The sequence below is a fragment of the Loxodonta africana genome, chromosome 11, assembly GCF_030014295.1.
Source record: "Loxodonta africana isolate mLoxAfr1 chromosome 11, mLoxAfr1.hap2, whole genome shotgun sequence".
Lineage (NCBI taxonomy): Eukaryota > Metazoa > Chordata > Mammalia > Proboscidea > Elephantidae > Loxodonta > Loxodonta africana.
In genome coordinates, this window is record NC_087352.1 from 52,049,744 (window position 1) to 52,069,570 (window position 19,827).

Here is a 19,827-nt window from a genome sequence, read left to right on the forward strand (position 1 = left end):
TGAAACCAAAAATACTGGTTTATAAATAGAAGCAATGAACTCACTTCTGAAATGTGGAAAGATATTTTTGAATACCAAAGCAAAATCTATTTTTCTTTTTTTCCTTTCCTTTGACCTCTACCCTAAAAATTCATCATTGACTAAAATTGTTTGTCTGTTCATGGCAGTTGCTAAGAGTTTACAAAAGGAAAGTCTAGATTTTAATTTAGCTTGGCCTCAGGTAATGTGTTAAATACACTTGGGATGCATATAGTATGAGATTTCAGTTTGTACAGCGCTTTTTTTTTTTTAACTACAATGTTTAAACAATACTGCTTTTAATTAAGAAATCTGGCTTTATTAAAAGCTGGATCTGTGACTTATAACCGTTTCTGTATATCTGCTCTCAATCAAGAGAAAAATAGTTTAATTTCTCTAGCTGTGTTCATTTTGCATATGTTAAATGATGCAGCATGCACCCAGGGCATTGCTTCAGAGACAGTTTTTTCCATAAATATGTAAAGTTTGCTCTTAAATAACAGATGTAGGTTAAGTGGTTCTTTAAAATATTAAACTATGTATACATAGATGCTTTTTGGAATGGTTTGACCTTTGAATTGCCTCTGTTTTGAGTGTGATTCAGTGTTGGGATGGGAAGAGAAGAATAGACTCCTTTTTGAGTATTTAGGGTAGCAGGGAGTGGACTGACCCAGGTGGAAGAGCAAGGGAGAGGAACAGAGTAATAGCAAAAGGCGATAATCAGACAATATTAAACAGAAACACATTTGACTTGATTTTGGGGGTGGGGGTGGGCAACATATATGCAGAAGCAATAAAGTTGCTAATTTTGCTGATGAGGAAAAGTTCCTGTTCACTCCTCCGCAGACATTTACAATTCAATCTAGGACAGCCACATTCAATCCACATAGAGCTAAACAGATAATAGCAAACTCCAAAAGTGTGGCGTATTGACAAGCTGCTGCCCCACAAACCCAATAGGCTTTTGCAGTGTTCATCCTTTGCCCTGAAACACCGTGCAGTGAGTCCTCAGACTCTTGAGTTCCTCAGTCTTTACCTCTGACGTGTGCAGAAGAGATTGGATTGGCATTCCTTTCGTTGTGCAAACTGGTATGAATTTTAAAACAAAAGCCTAAGAACAAAGGGAATAGTTTTTCCATTTAGTCAGTCTGAAGTTAGCCTTTGACCATTTGATACATTCCACAATAAAAAGGAAGTTGAAGGGGAGAGGGGGAAAAAAAAAAAAAAACCACCTCCGTCCCCCAACAACAAAAAAATTCAAGGAGGATACTGGTAATGTTTTCCACATTTGAATTTTAATACATGAAACAGGCTATAAAACGTTGACCAGCTGCAGTAAATAAAGTAGCAGTGGGAGGTATATGCCCCGGAAACTTCGACAGAGCGCACTGGTGGGAGTACCTTTTCCAACTACACACCTTCAGTTGTTGTTCTGGAGTGAAAGCAAGTTGCAGTAACTTGAGAGCCCTCCTTGGGCTGGTTTTGTTTTTAGCAAATCTCCTTTATAACACTCCTTAATAATTCTTTCTGATTAAAGAATCGACAGCTTTGAATCCTCGTGACCTCCATCTTCTCTCTCCTCTCTGCTTGTCTTCCAAAAATCAAAACACAATGGCTCGATAACTTGGAAGATGATATAAGCATTTCTTTCTGCAGCAGCTTGAACTTGTGGGGAAAACTGTGGTTCTGCCTCGGCGATTATGTTATCTCATTTAATTGCTAACATATTGTACTTAGCTTTTGATTCATAAAATGTTTTCCTTGGAGTTCTGAAGTAGGTCTTCAGTGATTTACTAAGTATTAGTATAATGAAAGAGATTTTTTCCCAACAGCACGGTTCATAACACTAGAGTGAACATTGTATACTTGCAGGCTTTCTAGACTATATTATTTGGCCATGTTACTTTCCTGCACAGAAACCTTTACTGCCATTCCATTATCTACAAAGTAGAGACCAATTCTTTAGCCCAGCATTTGTGACCCATTACCATGTACCAGGGGGCCCTAGTGGTGCAGTGGTTAAGAGCTCAGGCTATTAACCGAAAGTTCAGAAGTTCGAATCTACCAGCTGCTCCTTGGAAACCATATGGGGCAGTTCTACTCTGTCCTGTAGGGTTGCTATGAGTTGGAATAGACTCGACGGCAAAGGGTGTGCTTTTTGGTTTTGGTTTACCATTTACCAAAGGCCTTATGTTTAGTTATTCCCATATGTAATATCATCTCCTGCAAGACCAGTCTGTGCTTATTACCAGAATTTGCCCTGTATGTTCTCGTTAGGCACTTCTGTATCTGTCTGCCTTGAACTCTCCTCTCCACTCCTCTCCATCCTCTAATTCCTACCCATTCTCAAACCTCTTAACTCAAATTTTGCTTCTTCCAGGAAGCCTTTCCTTGCTACTCCACCTACAATAGTCATTTTCTTCTCTACAGCCATAGCACTTAAATCATAAAGACCAGTTACCACCGCGTTGACTCTGACTCATGGTGACCACATGTGTATCAGAATAGAACTGTATTCCACAAGATTTTCGGTGACTGAATTTTCAGAAGCAGATTGCCAGACTTTTCCTCCAAATGCCTCTGGGTGGACTTAACTCTTCAACCTTTCAGGTAGCAGCCAAGCATGTTAACCATTGGCACCACGCAGGGACTTCACTTGAATCATACCATTGGCTCTTTATCTTACCTAAAAAAAACCAAACCCATTGCCATCAAGTCAACTCCGACTCATAGTGACCCTATAGGACAGAGTAGAACTATCCCATAGTTTCCAAGGTGCGGCTGGTGGATTTGAACTTCTGACCTTTTGGTTAGCAGCCAAACACTTAACCACTGTGCCACCAGGGCACCGTGGCTATGTTAGGTGTTAGTAAAATGAAGCTTAGGATATTTGACATTTAACTTCAAGGCATGTGGCTAGATTTAAGCTTGAGTACATTGACTCCAAATGCCATGATCTGTTTTACTACCATTTTACACTCCCCCAAAGACAATCTAAAAGTACACCTTTTTAAGAATTAAATTTAGGTGATAAGAGCTTGTGATTTTCAAATCTCGATAAATGGTGGTTGGTGGAAGGCATTTTCAGGTATCTCTTGGCCAACTTTCCAGTGCAGCTCTCTTTCTAAATGTAGAGGCGAAGAACTTTCCCTCCAATATGATATCATACTCAGATTAAGACTCACATTGTCTAAACATTTATTCTTCATTCAGCATGTTTGTGCTAAGTGGCAAGAGGTGTGAACTCTCCTTCTAAGGGTCCTTGAGTAGTAAACGTTAAATTATTAAGTTATTTTCCTTACCATAACCACCCACTTGGCTAATGGAATGAACGTAGGCATTTCTGAATGTGGGAGGTAAAGGAACCAAACTGGGTTTGTCAGTAACCTAGTTAGAAACTGTTTCCCAGATATAATCATGTCTGTGCCCCCAGTTTCCCCATGGTTAATCCTGATATGAAATCATTAGATTTCTTATAAATTACTGAAATGGCAATTTTCTGAACGTAATTCTCTGTTACTCATTTAGTGTTCAGATCCACAGATGAGCCCTGAAAAGAAAGCATTTTAAATGACCTAATATCCCATTTTAACTGAATTAAAATCCACATAAAAAAAAATGTCTTCATGTGACTCTGTATGTCATTCTGATTATTTCGCCGTTGCATCAGCAACAGTGGAATTTTTTAGCTAAAAATCTCCATACTATTAATACATAATATTTGCGTAGTTCCCAGATCCTTTTTGCTTGAAGTCCATTGATTTATTTCAAAAACCTTTATCAACTGGTTACTAAGTACCAGGCTATATGCTAAGACATGGTCCCTACTCTTAAGGGGTTCACAGCCTGATGGAAAAGGACACATTGTAAAAACAGATTGCTTCATTCTGGTGCATAAGTGAGCAGGGGACCCAACTCTGTTGTCCAGGAGGGAAGGATCATGCTGTTGCTTGGTAGCATAATGGCTAAGCACTTGGCCGCTAACCCAAGGCTGGTGGTTCAAACCCACCTAGAGACTCCAAGGGGGAAAGACTTGGCAATCTGCTCCCGTAAAGATTCCAGCCAAGAAGAGCCTATGGAGTAGCTCTACTCTGTCACATGGGGTCGCTATGAGTCAAAAATAGACTGGACAGCACCTAGAACAATAACAATCTCCTTAGAGTTGCTCTAGTCAAGGCAGAGGCAGAGGAGCTCTGTTAAACTCTCCACCCATTAAACCCCTCTACAGCCTCCCTGAAGCCCCTTACTACAACCCTCAGGTGGGGGGTGTAGGACACATGTCAAAACCACTGATGGTAGAGCTCATCTTTATCTAAATCCTCACTATAAATTCTCTGCGAAGTGGTAAACAAGCTTCTCCCAGACTCCTTCCTCCAAGGGTGAGTAGCCAAAAGGCCAAAATCCCATTTCTGTCAGATGTTAGAAAATGTTTTCTTTTGTCCAGCCTAAATTTACATCTCCATGCAGTCCTCAATTTTTCTGCCTGTTAGAGTTACCCCTCACTGAAAACTCATTACCATCAAGTCGATTCTGACTCATGGCGACCCCAAGTGTTACAGAGTAGAACTGCTCCATGGGGTTTTCTTGGCAGTAGTGTTTACAGAAGCAGATGGCCAGGCCTTTCTTCCACCATGCTGCTGAGTGGGCTCAAACCACCAAACCTTAGGTTAGTAGTCGAGTGCGGACCTTTTGTGCCACCCAGATAGGCACCTTAGAGTTGTGTCCACCCCAACTCAGAAACAATTATAAAAACTTTTCAGTTACTTAAAGACAGTCTACTCAGTATTTTTCTTTTTCTCTAGGCTAAACATCTACGATATGTTTAGCTATTTCACCTAAAAAATTTTTTTTTGAATCTTCCTCATGCGCTATATGGCTTTCTAATGCATTCTCCCCAGCTTATCCAGGATGCGCCCCCATCCTGCCCCAAGGACACCTTAATGTGTGGAATCTCAAACTGAACACAATGCACAAGGTATCATCAGGGTGGACTAAGGTGGAGCTATCACTTCCCCCATTCAGTGCACTGTACCTTCATTCCAACCACCCCAGCAAGATTTTATTAGCTATTTTTAATGGCATCACCATGCTGCTGACAATTATTGAACTTGTAAGTAGCTGAAACTCAAAAACCACATGACTCCCAACCTGTCTTTGTGCACTTCTGGTTGTACTTTTACAAAAATTTATACAGCCCCTTTGAATTTCATATTGTAGCTTTCAGTCTGTTTCCAGTCTAAAGGTCCTATTTCAGTCACATATCTCTGCTAACTTTGTCATTCCCAGATGTGATAGTTGCCATTGATGCCCATATCAAAGCCATTAATAAAAATATTGACCAAGAGAGGATACAGAGCAGAAAGCTAAGGACTCAACACTGTAGAGACAGCCTCTCTACACTTGCATTGTCGCTTGTTTGCATTTAATATTTCAACCAGTTACACCTGCCCTTTTTACTCTCATGTGGTCCGCCTTTTCTGATAACATTATCACGAGAGCCTAGTTCTGCAGCATTCTCACAAAAGAAGAAATGAGGTTGGTCTAGAAAGACTTGTTCTTGGTAAAACCAACCTGAGAGGTCATTGCCTCTGTTCTAAGCACTTCTAAACTGTCTTTCAAGTAGCGTATTATAGAATTTTACCCACGATCTTAGTCAACATCGTCATTCTGTAGGTATTTTTTTTAATTAGCATATTTGCCTATCTCTAATGTTCCACCATCTCTCCTAATCTCCACAATTATCAAATATATCTGAGAGCAGGTTAGCAATGTCAATTGCAAATCTTTATATCAGTATGGTACTTTATTTTAAGAAAACCTGAAGACAAAAGGAGAAAGAGAAAAAAAAGACTTGAAGAAATTTCTTTAACCGTGGATTGATTGCAACAGCTTCAGAATCCTTGAGATCACCACTTGGTATTTCTGTATTAAACAAAAGTCAAAAGGCTTTGGATACAGCCATCACAGTGTGGCCACTTAAGCTAAAACAAGTGGTGAGGACACAGTGTGTACCCTGGTCTAGCTGCAGGAGGTTCAAATTAAGTGTGTCCCCTTCTTTGTTTTACACTCCCTATTTTATTCAAATTTGTGCCCTATAACCTAGAAACCCTTCAGTCAGTCTCCCCTGGATCATCTAATCCAAGTTCTTCTCTGTGTTCCTAGGTCAAGCAAATTCTAGTTCTCTAATATTTTTTCTTTCCTAAAATATCTGTTTAGGATCCTAGTTTCATGAACTTTAAATACTGGTTGTCTTTCCCACTTTTAAAATGTGCGTGTATATGTATACACACACACACACACACACACACACACACACACATACATACATACATATATTTAAAACAGACTGCATGACCTCATATTTTTACTTTGTTTTCTTCTGAAATAATGGAGGAAAAAGCAGGTAGACTCTTACTAGCATGGTTGTCATCATATTGCTTATTGAACTCTTACTGGGTGCAAGGACAATGCTAAACTGTCTGTAATTTGGAATAGGCATAACGCTGTGCTTAAAAAATACAATATCACCTTTATTTTTTCAAGGAAGCAGGCTTTTCTGAAAGAAAAGTGTGTATAGTATGTATTCTAAATATATATTAGAAAATATACACCTGTTCATTTACTCATTCTATATCTGCTGTGCCTCAGAGGCTGGTGCAGATAAATAAATATGCGAGAGAAGGTCTCTGACCTTAAAAGCGTTTTACCCTGGTAGGCTGATAACATAAGTGTATACTTAACTATAATGCAGGGTGGATTTATTAAGTGACCTAAGAAGAGATTCAGAGAAGAGTGAGCATTTTTCTATCTTAGGGGACAGAGAGGGAAAGCCCCATGGATAAGGTCTCATTGGGTTCATCTTAGAGTCTGCACAGGATTTCAGCAGTTAGAGGCAGGATCAAAAAGGCATTACAGAGCCATAGGATAAGCATAATTTTAAGAAGTACCAGGAAAATTGAGGATCTTCTGTGCCCAAATAGAAGCAAAAAAAAAAAAAGCTGATATGCTGAGCCCTTGCATGGCACCAATAATGGCTACCGGTACCAGTTGCCATCAAGTTGGTTTCGGCTCATGACAACCCCAGGTATGTCAGAGTATGTCTTAGTCATCTAGTGCTGCTATAACAGAAATAACACAAGTGGATGGCTTTAACAATGGAAATTTATTCTCTCACAGTTCAGGAGGATATAAGTTCAAATTCCAGGCACCAGCTCTAGGGGAAGGCCTTCTCTTTCTGTTGACTCTGGGGAAGATCCTTGTCATCAGTGTTCCCCTGGGTCTATGAGTTTCTCAGTGCAGGGACCGTGGGTCCAAAGGATGTACTCTGCTCCTGGCTCTTCTTTTTTGGTGGTAGGAGGTTCGCCTCTCTCCATTAGCTTTTCTCTCCTTTTATCTCTTGTAACGTAAGAGGTGATGCAGGCCACACCCCAGGAAAACTCCCCTTGCATTAGATCAAGGCTGTGACCTGAGTAAGGGTAGTAACTTGAGTAAGGGTAGTGATTTAAGATACAGCCCACCCTAATCCTGCCTCATTAACATAACAAACATAGCCCAATCCTTCCTCATTAACCACAGGCAGAGATTAGGATTTACAACGCATCACAAAATGAGGATAATCACACAATACTGGGAATCATGGCCTAGTCAAGTTGACACATATTTTGGGGGGCACAATTCAAAACTGTGCTCATAGGGTTTTCAATGGCAGATTTTGGGGAAGTAGATTGCTAACCCTGTCTTTCTAGGGATCTCTGGGTGGCCTTGAACTTCCAGCCTTTCAGTTAACAAACGGGTGAGTTAACCATTTGCTCCACCCAGGGACTCCCCCACTGTAGCTGCTTCGGGTGCAAAGCCCTTCCTCCGCAGCCCAGCACTCCAACAATTGGCCCACTTATTTCACAGGAGAGCCCACAGGAAGAGCAAGTTTTCATGTATTTTTTTACATCCAAATTAAATTAACTCATGGAATTTTCCACCCTTAGGAATTAAAGTAGCAGCTCATGAAGTAATTCAGTTATGTCATTCATACCAAAACAGAAAATACTGGAGCAACTTGGCACTGTTTAAAAGCTAAGATTAGGCCTTTGCCATTTTATATTTTTCAAAATCTGTGGCTGTTGTGTTGTTTTAACTTTTACTGTGGCTGTAAATTTTTCACATCTAAAGTGTCTTAATTGCTTAGAAAACAGAAGTGTAAAATGGGTTGATAATAAGGAGAGGGGTTAGGCAAAGCGGCTTTCGGAGTGAAAACCTGAAATAAACTGTAGCATCCCATTTTCTATAACTTGAGGCTTGTACCTAATTGGTTGACTCACAGTCATGCATAATTATAGCTTCCACTATATCCATAAATCAACTTAGACCTATAAAGTTGAGTTGAACCAAAATATCTGTCAAATATGAGTTAAATGACAATTCTTTGGGGAGGCATTGTCCCAATACAATGGCCACATTCATTTTAAAGCGGTTAATTGGACATACTGTTCAAAACTGCAGTATAGGGTTTCCACATTTTAATTTTGCATTTGCCTTCGCCTTGGCTCCTGCACATGGACGGGGCTCTTTTGGGGCTGAAAGTGTGTGAAAGTTATTGGAGAATGGTAGTCTCTGGGTAATGTTTCTGTAAGCTGCCCAACTTTTTCCCCCTATAGTCTAGATGGGAAACAGCTGGTTTTTGTTTAAAAAGCTGTTTTGTGAAATGTCTGGGTCTTGAGGTGTAGAACTGAGGTCACACGTGAGAGCAGGTGCTCGGGAACAAGTGAGAAAGGATCTGGGGACCAGCTAGCTTTGTAATCCTCTGCAGGCTACTTCCTATGAGAGGAAAAAGCATTGACGTTTGCTCATTTCTATGGGATACAAACAGATACAAGTAATGGTATCAGCAATATTATTAGATATTGAGTATCTTTGGACATAGCCAGCTCTTGAGTGAATAAGTAGCTCAGTATGAAAGAAATCAAAATGGCCATTCCTCTAAAGGGGCTTTGAATCCAAGGGTCCAAGGCTTTGCCTCTTGTAGAGATGAGAAATACTTGGATTTCCTTTTTAAACACACCAACCATAAAAGTACTGGTATTTCAAATAAGTAAGTACTATCAGTGAATATATCCTCCGAGTTAATGGGTGCAATCTAAGGGAAGGGGAGATGAGAACTGTCCTGGCAAAAACCAATACTGGAGCAGCTTTGCAAAAGCAAAGCAAGAAACATGTGGAATCACTAAAGTCCAGTGCACGTCAGGTATCCACCAGTCCGAAGATGAAAGGAAGCAAGTCTCCCCTGGGAGCTGGAGGTTATTAGCAGCTGTTTATCCAGTGGAGAATAGAGATTAACATTGTATTTCTTTTTTTTTTTTAAGAACTAGAAGAAAATTTGTTTGGGAAGTTGGCTCTTCATATCAAGTCACTGTACGTTGCCAAGAAAAACTTCCTTTCTCAGAACTCATGTACTCGAGTTGAGCAATGTTATGATTCCCTGAGAAACTCTGGCTTACCAACAAGTCTCTCTCCACTAAACAGAACAGAGGAGGGCAGAGAAATGGATGGATGGTCGCCATCAACACATTCCATTGAATTCTTTGCAGCGTGGAGCTAACTAGCTGTTTCTTCCCTTCCCTATTCTCCAGCCCAACTCAGAATGTGGTGGTCTCCCCCAGCCCCTCACATTCCCCTTCCCACCCCCTAAACTTAATCTCTGCCATTCTCAGGCACGCACAAATGGATTTTGCACATGCTCACTGCTTGTAAAATGGCTTTTCATGAGATATTGGGAAAGCTGCTTCAAACTCTATGCAGTTTTATCCCCCCCCCAAAAAAGATCAATATTGCTATTTTTTTCTGATTTAATGCTACTTTTTAATGTCATTTTCTTTTATTAAATCCTTTCTTTTGCTTTTGATCTTATTTATAGCAGAGCCACTGGTCATATGGAAACTATTATTATATAGCTGGGAGATGAAAGACTTCATTGCAGTTAAATAAGAGTGAATCATTTGGGCCAATAATACTCACATACAGTGAGGTACGATTTGTGTCCAAAATGCCCTATGTTGTTCACTTTGTAGCGAAGCAGTTGAGGTTTTTAAAGGGCTTTAGAAAAATCTGCTTTTTGTCAGAAATATGTAGCCTGACAATACGAAAACATGTGTTAACACGCAGTCCTTAACTGCTTGCTTCTTTGCGTGTGTGTGTGTGTGTGTGTATGATGTCTAAATAAAGCAGCTTAATATAATAATAGAAACTTTTAAAGTTGAAGTATTAGTTAATTAGTCTTTAATATCAGTGTCAGTTTTTTATTTTTTATTTTTGGATAACATAGATAAAAATTCTACCCATCTTTCACAACCTATCATTTATTATTTTTTACTGCAAAGGCCTAAATAATGTCTTACATGTAATAGACATTCAGAGGACATTTGTTGAATTAAATGGAGTGTTTATTATTTTGTAGAAACATGCTAAATGTGTATTTGGTAATATAAAAATATTTTAGATTTCAGAAGTAGACTCAAAAAATACATGGTATTTGTGTAATCATTGACTATTTAAACCAAAAAACTCGTTGCCGTTAAGTCGATTCTGACTCATAGCAACTCTGTAGGACAGAGTAGAACTGCCTCATAGGGCTTCCAAGGAGCAGCTGGTGGATTTGAACTGCTCACCTTTTGGTTAGCAGCTGAGCTCTTAACTACTGCACCACCAGGGCTCCATCGACTATTTAGGAAGCATCAAATTGCATCTAATATTACAATAATATAGAGTGATTTCCACACCCAGTCACTGTCCTTGAGAAGCTCACAACCCAAGACAGGTGTCAGCCTAGGCTTAATATGAAAGGCAGCATAGCAAAATCATTGGCATTTGCCCTGCCTTATTAAAAAATGCCCTTGAGTACACGTCAAGGGTGGTGTCCATAATGCAGGGAGTCCTTGGGTGGTGCAAATAGTAAACATGCTGGGCTGCTCACCAGAAGTTTGGAGGTTTGAGTCCACCCAGAGGAGCCTTGGAAGAAAGACCTGGCAATCTACTTCTGAAAAAAATCAGCCATTGAAAACCCTATGGAACAAAGTTCTACTCTGACACACATGGAGTCGCCATGAGTCAGAGTTGACCCAGTGGCAAGTGTTTTGTTTTTGTTGTTTTGGTTAGTAATGAATGGTCTGGATGGTACGGCACCTAACAAGAACGATGAATAGTCAGGGGAGATCCCTATCCAGGCACAGCATGGTGATGAGGAAGTGGGGCCACACCAACCTGGAGAGGGTAGAGTAAGGGAATGTGTGGGGCTCAGAGAGAAATGGTCTGCAAGCCATGAGGAGGCAGAGCAGAGAAAGCTTTGTTGAAGCCTTGGTGATGGGGAAGTGAGCATAGCAGATGAGAGCCTGTGAGTAAGGAAGGGAAGATTCAGCTTGAGGAATTTAAAAATAGGAGGGAATGGGCAGGGCCTCACGGTATCCACTTGAAGGACGTGGAAGGACATGGTAGGGATCTTAGACCTGACTCATAGAACAATGAAAAGCCATGACCAAACCTTAGTGTGTAAGGGACCAATTGGCAGGCAGAGAATATAGCATTGAAAAAGTGAGCCCAGAGGGGAAGATGAACTACTAAGGTTTCATTTGTTTAGGCAAGCTTTTTTTTTTTTTTTTTAACACACCCACATCCATTCCAAATATTTTACAATAAGTCAGTGTTACGTGAACAGGAAGAAAAACATTGAAAAAACAAAAGCCAGTTAAAACCAAAAAAAAACCCAAACCTGTTGCTAGTGATGGACCGTCTGGGCTGCTACAGAGTGCTTTGTATAGAGGTGACCATTGTGAGTGTGCACATGCACAGGTGGGCTTGCACTGGAGGGGGCCCCAGTTCCAAGTACCCATCAAGTACTTTATTACCTTTTCCTTCACTCTAAACAGAAGAAGCTGCTTACAAGCAATTATAAGACTTTACCCCTTCCATATTCTCTGTGCTAAATGGACCAGGTTCACTAGAGATGGGCTGCCTTTAGTCCCATACAACTTACTCCCTAAGCTGCTAGCTGGGGCAAGGGAAGGGATGAGATGGGCTCTGGTAAACCCCCTGACCAGTCCCCACTGGGTGTGCTGCATTCAATTATGGTTTCCACAGTAGGAAAATGATACAGAGAATTGGGGGTGGAGGGTGCAGAAACAGAGGAGAGAAATGAAACAGTTTCAATAGCTGGAACTTATGAGTGAGAACAAAAAAGGTGAACTGAAATCAGGGTACATCCATTTGCATCTCTCAAAGTATATCATAGAATCACTCAGTTGAACCATTCTGGTGGACAGTCCATTGCCGTTTCAGCCTAGCTGATCACATGGCAGGTGGCTTTTCCACATCGCCAAGGTGTCAGGATCGCTTACGTCATGTTGAAATCCTAGTGAAAAGTATTTATTACCTGGAGAACAAGCATTACATAAATCTCTGAGAATTACGCAATAAAGAATTACCTTAAACTTCAGGCAAAGCATAAGTACAGCTGTGTGATTTCTAGAAAAAAATTAGGTGTTCTCAAGACAGTTGTGAAGTCTTCTTGCAATAAACCTTTTAAGAATTGAATCAAAATCTGAACAAAAGAATTGAATCCATATCTGACTCTAGAGAAAAGTCCTTTAAAAGCTTAATCACATGAATAAAAAAAGAAAGTTAATTTGATTTTTTAAATTTAGGAATACTGAGATTAATATTTGTAGTTGAAGAGACCCAGATGTTAGGTCTTTGTCCCACAAAAGAGTTGGTTATTAGACGTAGGTCTTGTTTTCTCAGAATCTTTCTGCCTCTGGTATTGTTCTTCCCAGTATCCGTCTACCGTTGCCGTTTCATGAACCTCCAAGTTCCTACCTATGCGCCATTAAAAAAAGTTTGCATGATGCGCGTTTGGACTCAGAGGTACTTTGCACATTTGAGAAAATAAATTTGCTTACCTCTCATATGACAGAGATCTGGCAAGATAATTGAAACTGAAATCTAGCTCTCTACAACTGTCAGGGATAATTGATATTTCATGGGGAGATTACAGTTCAGACACCAAAACTGTTTTCTCTGTCAATGGGTGTCTAATTACAGTGAAAACCCATCAAAGTTTCTTCCCGTGTTTATGGCAAAACAAGGAGAAAAGTAAAAGTTACTAGGACTGTTTTCTTTGTCACGTTTTCCTGTTGTTATTTTTACTTCTTTAAAAAAAAAAAAATCTATGCCAAAAAGAATTTTTTTGAACCGGTTGCCATTAATTACAAACTTTAATTTTGGCATACCAAAATGTTTATAATAGCATAGCTGGTTTTGTGGCATCCTTATTGAAGGGCTTGCTCTCTGATTATCACTTGGTCTAGAAATCGAAGACTAGTTTCCTGAAGTTCCCAGCCTGCACTCTTTTAGAAGGATTATGGTAGGCGAGAAGAAGCTGAGGACTGAAAGCCTGTTTTGAAGCATTTATCTCTGGAGATAACATTAACAAGGATTGAATAACTGCCAAATGAAATTTAATACATTTTCCCATCCATGAAATAGGCCTCTTAAATACAACAGAATAATTACTTTCACAATACTCCCTGGAAACAAAGAGAGCAAAACCACTGAATGTCTTTTTTGTTTGTGGTGTTTGTTGTTAGCATGAGGATAAGGACAAGGATATTTACCAGGATGCTCTACACATCATCATACAAAAACAGCCTTGCCAACAGCCACCTAATTTGAAGCTGCATGTCTTTTAAATCTGTTTATGTTGGAGGAGTTGCGGCAAATATTAAATTTTCTAATTTAGTTAGACATCTTAGCCTTGGCCTGAGTTGGTAAACTATGATTTTTTTTTCCCTCTAGAATAGAGAAAATTAAAATGATTTTCGTATCATTTTATGTGTATGTTTGTATGTATATACAGTGAAACCCATGAGGGTCGACCTCAGTGGGGTGCCTTGTTTTTTCCGGTCTCGTAAGTTTGCCACCTTTACAGGGTGCAGTCTTACCACTTTTCTGTTGCTCATTTTAGTGGAAAATATTTGAGTTTTCCTTTTCTTTGACAGGTTTCCACCTTACTCAGTTTCCTCCTTTCTCAGGTTTTATTGTATATAAATACGTACATACACACACACACACACACACACACACACACACAGTTTTAAAACAAAAGCTCTGGGAAGTAAACAATTAAGCCCCTTTTCCCCTTAACTCTCTTTCCCTCCCCTATATATGTATGTGTCCATTCAGGTTACTCAATGCTGCCTTAACCTTCCTGAGTTCAAAAACTGTTACAGCCCTCTAAGTGGACATTCACTCGTTAAGTCACTTAACCATTCTTGGCCTTAAGCTTTCTTCCCTGAAAAATGAGGATTAGGCTAACTAATTTCCAAAGGCTCTCCAAGCCCCCGAAGTCTTATTATCTGTGATTTAAAAGTGCTTCTGATATATAAACTCTTTCCTCTAAAGCAAAGTCATTTAAAATTATATGGTACTTGAGTGATTCAAAAAAAGAAAACCAAAAAAACCCAAAACCAAACCTGTTGCCACTGAGCTGATTCCGACTCATAACGACCCTATAGAACAGAGTAAAACTGCCCCATAGAATTTTCAAGGAGCACCTGGTGGATTCAAACTGCTGACCCTTTGGTTAGCAGCTATAGCACTTAACTGCTACGCCACCAGGGTTTCCAAAAAAAACAGAAAGGCATATCTAAAGGTACTTAATTATTTCCAATGATAGATTTACCCAGGAGAATTTTGATATCTGCCTTAGAATTTAAGATACAGTGCAACTTAGATACCTGTATATAAGCATGTTGTTATGTGTTATTGAGTTAATTGCAACTCATGGCAACGCCATGTGAGGTACAGTAGAACTCCCACATGGGGTTTTCTAGGCTATAATCTTTATGACAGCAAAACACCAGCTCTTTCTCACTTGGAGCTGCCAGGTGGGTTCAAACCTCAGCCTTTCAGTGAGCAGCCAGTCATTTAACCGTTCTACCACCAGGGTTGCTTGTAGATAAGATAACTAGCCATGATTTATGGAACCTGCAGAAGAAGCAGGCCAAGATAGCTGTGTTTGGGCCCCATGATCTCATCTTCCTTTCCTCCTTTTGTAGCTTATTAGACCAGGTATGGGGACACCTGTTCCTGTGGTGGTCGGTTAATAGGATGATTCCTGTCTGCTTCAGAATAATGAGCTGGGCTGTCAGAGTATCTGATGAACTCCTCAGAATACTAAAACAGAGAGGGCATTAGCAGCAGATCCAGAGCCTGTAAGAATGTACCTCGAGAGGCCATGAAGCAGGAGCCTGGGTTGTAGTCACGAAGGGGCAGAAGCCAGAGGGGCAGAGGTGCCACCAGAGGGAGATAGAAAGATTGGAGTGGTCCATGCGAGACCAGGAGACTGGACAAAGAGAGCAGCCTTGAATCCCAAGAGCTTTCCATGTCCGAAATCTAAGTTACAAAAATCTTTATGATCACTCTCCCTTTATTTGAGCAAGCTCAGATGCGTCTCTGTTCCTTACTATTACAGCAGCCACACTAACTCAATCAGTGTACAAACTTCCACAGAAGATCCTGTCAGCTCCACAAGGGTCTGAGTTACTCTTCACCCTCTCCCCAGCACCTTGCAAAGTAACAGGCAGGGAGCAGATGAGTGAATATTGTCCAGTTAATAAATGTACCCTCCGACCAGTCACTTAAAAATTATTGAATACATTTGAAGCTTCAGTTTTATCTTTAGTAAAATAGATCTCAACCTACCTTGTATGTGACTAAGGAAAGACTACTCTTAACGATTGCAAAAAAAAATGCCATCAGTATTGGTAAAATGCACTGTTTTCATAAACTGGCTTTTAACTGTAGACTGTTGTTTGTCTGCAAAGGTTAAAAAAATAGGGCTTTAAGTATGGATCTTCTAAAAGTAGGCAAATCTTTAGAATCAATTTGTAGTTTGAAGGAATCTACCTTTTTCTAGTTATATTGTTACATATTTATTATATGGAAAGTAAAAAAAAAAAAAAACCCTGACCAATGACTAGATTGGTTCCTCTATTTCTGACTTATTCCAGTGATGGATTTGTGCTAGCCATCCACTTTCTTTCTTTGTCTCTTATGTGACCAGAAATAATGTTTCTGAAAGAGAATCAACTAGGGTTAGGGCATGCCATCTGTGACCAAGAAAACATGCAGAGCAAAGCTCATTCTTCAAACTGTAATACTGTTCCTCAACCACAGACAGTGGTATTGATCCTGGAGAATCAAGTTCTCAAGTTCATTACCACATAGATCTGGACCCATCTTCGATCATTCACGTGACCTGGGATACATGTAGTTATAAGCAAGGCCTTACAGCATCAAGGATAACTTTGTCTCCAACTTCTTTTATGAAAAATGCTTGATATTATTTGGGATGATATAGAAAATGACAAAGTGAAGTAACATATATGCATAAAATCCAAACAAAAATATTGTTGAAAAACTATATTCTGAAATGTATTTATAATGTCACTTCAAATTTTCTGTCATTGTACAGGAGAAAGATTTAAAATCAAATAGATATGAATATAATAGAGACAGAGAGTACAAAGGTGATCATAAGATACTCAAGCTATTACTTTTGTTCTTGTAGCATGCTAGCATTTTCAGTTAAAATACATAAGATCTACCATTATTGAGTACCTATTATGTTTACATATGTTGTTGGTACTCCTTACAGTAAACCTGGGACTTATTTTTACATAACCATTTTGCATTTGAGTCGCTTACCCATGGTTACACACTTATCCAAAAAAAAACAGTTAAAATCTAGATATTGCCAACTCTCTTTCTAATGTTACACTGTCTTTCATAATAGTTGAGGGGAAAAAAGGGTAATCAATTGTGGGTTCTCTTTTTCCCTTTTGAACCCCAATCTAAATATGATCTGGAAATTGAAAAAAAGAAAAGAAACTTCAGTATCAATAACTGAATATATCTCAAGAGAAAACCCAAATGTTAACTTTAAATTATTGTCACAGATACCTATAAAGAAGAGTGGAGAGTTTTCACAGGATGATTCTGAAAGACAAGGAGTCCACATCTTTATGCTCAAATCTGTGGTTACATTCAATGATTCCAACTTAGAATAATCCTTTGTGGAGATGTAAGTCCATTGAGAATAGCAATAAATATGAATCAGCGCTAAGGTAATGATTTAGGTTAACATTGATTGACAGACTTAAAGAGCTACCATTTGATCAAGGCCTGTAAAATTCATGCTTACAAGTTGACATCTTAGATTGAAAAGATAATCATTGATTGAATCAGTCTTCTACAAGCACAAATATAAAAATGGCACATTAAAACCTGAATGGAATATAACTGTCACTCTTTTGTTCAGAAGGAAAATAATAGAAAGAGTGAGTGAAAAATGGCGGAAGGCACTCAATGGGCCCCGGTCTGCCTGTAAGAAAACAAGCGTAAGTTACAGGTGAGAGGCAGGAGTGCCTTGACCACTGTGTTAAATATGTGAAAAGGGTTTACACTTATTCCATGGAACTCCAGAAGATGACACTCAGATTAATGGATGGGATCTAAAGACAGCGGATTTCTGGTGAAATGGGCTACTTTGGGAGATAATCAGGGTCTTTATACATATGAAGTACCCACATAGAGGCTAGATAACCATCTCTCCAGAAGTTTTGTGAACAGGACACATGAACCAGGCGCAGATTCCACCAGACTCCTACATTGTCTTGGGCTAACATGTACGTTTATACTTGCTGATGCTTACAAGCCTTTAAATCCTTGACTATTCTTGCTATATTTTACATCTGAACAATTTGTATGATTTATATGCTTTCCCTGAATTACCTTTTTTTTTTTTTAAGTATATAAAAGTGACACTTTATGCTTGACTGCCTTTCAATAACATGTGCCTCAGTTCTGTGAATTTGATTGTTGTTGGTTTAGATTTTGTTGTTGCATTCTTTGGAAATACTTTTAAAATATCTTACTAGTAAAAGAGTGAACAGTTTTGCTTTGTGATTTTATATTTTGGGTTGGAAAGATCAAGCTTTTTGATTTATAGCAGTATAAATTCGTGAGTAAAGAGTGTTAGACTCACTGTCCTATTAAGCCAATAGGCTAAGAAAAACTACACCCTAGCGCCTGGAAATGTGAGCTACTCATGTTCCTCATGGTTTACAAATGCTTAATGGTCTTGGTTTAAGGCACATGCTATAGAGTCAGCAATTGTTGTCTCAGTGCCACCAGTTCAATGCCTCCAGACCCCAGAGTGCGTAGTAGTAGTTAATAAAAAGCTCAGCAGCGTTTTTTCCACACGAAATCCTCATGGCATTCTCTTATCATTTTATTCTTGGAAGCATAAGGAGTGTTTACAATATGGTGTCTTTTTAGGATCAGAGTAGTGGGGGGGAGGGAATGGAAAAATGTCCAAACATCCCTGCATGGCAATGATGGCATTACTGGTGTGTTTAATAAAACCTTTATTGGTACATTTTCCGGTGTGGTGGCATTGGCAGAAACAGTCCCCCTTTGGATTTGGAACTCAGCAGCTGATGAAATACAGTAAACATTAATTTGGAATGGGCTGCCAGTTTTGGAAAGCCAGGTGACATTTTATTATATTTGTACCGAGCAGGGGCTGTGTCCCATACCGCTGTAGCTTCCGCTGTCAGAGGCTTAGCTGGCATTATGGAAAAAAAAAATGGCAGGCCTGAGAATCTTATCCCCTGAAATGAAAGTCGAATGCCAAATTGAAATTCCTGTAGGATTTCCGATAGCAATGGGGGAATTGAGAAGCCCACAATTAAGCATATGGGCATTAAGATAATTGTCAGATCTGTTGGCGGACATGATAGAAGACAGATGGGTATGAATCAGTGCGCTCCACTGCAGCACCCTGGGAGACAATTTGACGTTTTACCTGCCTGAGCTACTCTGCCATATTTGTCACTGAACGTACAGCACAGCATCTTACTGAGTGTTAAGTGTTTTGCATGTCACTATAGGTGCATGTGTGGTCCTTCAGCGCCCTCTAGTGAAATGCAGTTGGGAGTATTGTTTTTTAAAGGCCAGTCTTCCTTCACCAGGTCTTGGCCACCCCAGGAAACAGCTGGTGGCCCTTCTGGTTCCTGCTAACTCTATGGCTCTTCTCACTCTTTCAGGTGGGGGCCCATCGTGAGGATGGCGTGGCCCTGAGAGGCAGCCATTCTCTTGTGCCAAACCAGGTTCCGGTTCCACAACTTCCTGTCCAGTCTGCAACTTCCCCTGACTTGAACCCACCCCAGGATCCTTACAGAGGTAGGTCAGTCTCCGAGGAGTGCTTCTGACTTCGTTTGTCTACAGCAGATCCAATGTTGATACCCAGTTTACTTGGCATTCCTCCCTCAGGAAGCACTGGCAGAAAACCAAGAATAAAATTGGGTACAAAAATGATAAGTAAATAGAAAAGTAGTTAGAACTCAGCCTGCTAATTGTGTTTCTTCAGTAACTGTTTTCCTCAAACGTCTTCCAAAGTCCTGGTCCTGTTTCAGCAGGGAGTGAGGCAACAGACTGATGAGAGGAAATTTTATTTTAGCTATTTCCACATTTTACTCATTCAGGTCTTCTAATGTGGTTAGTTGTGGCCTGAAAATGACATTTCCAAATGAATAGGAAGGAAGAAGTTTTGTTTGTTTGTTTGTTTTTTTATTTAAAGGATTGAAGGAAATATAGGTACATTTAAAAAATGGAATTTGGTTGGGTGGATGTTAGCTCTTGAGTCATCTAGCCCAGCAATGATTGCCTCACACCACTGGTTCCCAGCGGCTTTTCATGGCCGTA

General features: G+C 39.7%; 1 protein-coding gene across 18 annotated transcripts in view; it reads left to right on the plus strand.

Moving 5' to 3' along the window:
• The window catches only part of TCF4 (transcription factor 4), a 392,330-nt gene that overhangs the window by 361,788 nt on the left and 10,715 nt on the right, over positions 1–19,827 (plus strand). For all 18 annotated transcript variants that reach the window (XR_010323446.1, XM_064294480.1, XM_010586727.3 and 15 more), the window contains one exon: positions 19,170–19,305. Coding sequence is in view for 17 of the 18 variants with exons in the window: in XM_064294480.1 (XP_064150550.1) it covers positions 19,170–19,305 (136 nt within the window). In the remaining variant the exon portion in view is untranslated. The remainder of the gene's footprint in view (positions 1–19,169; positions 19,306–19,827) is intronic.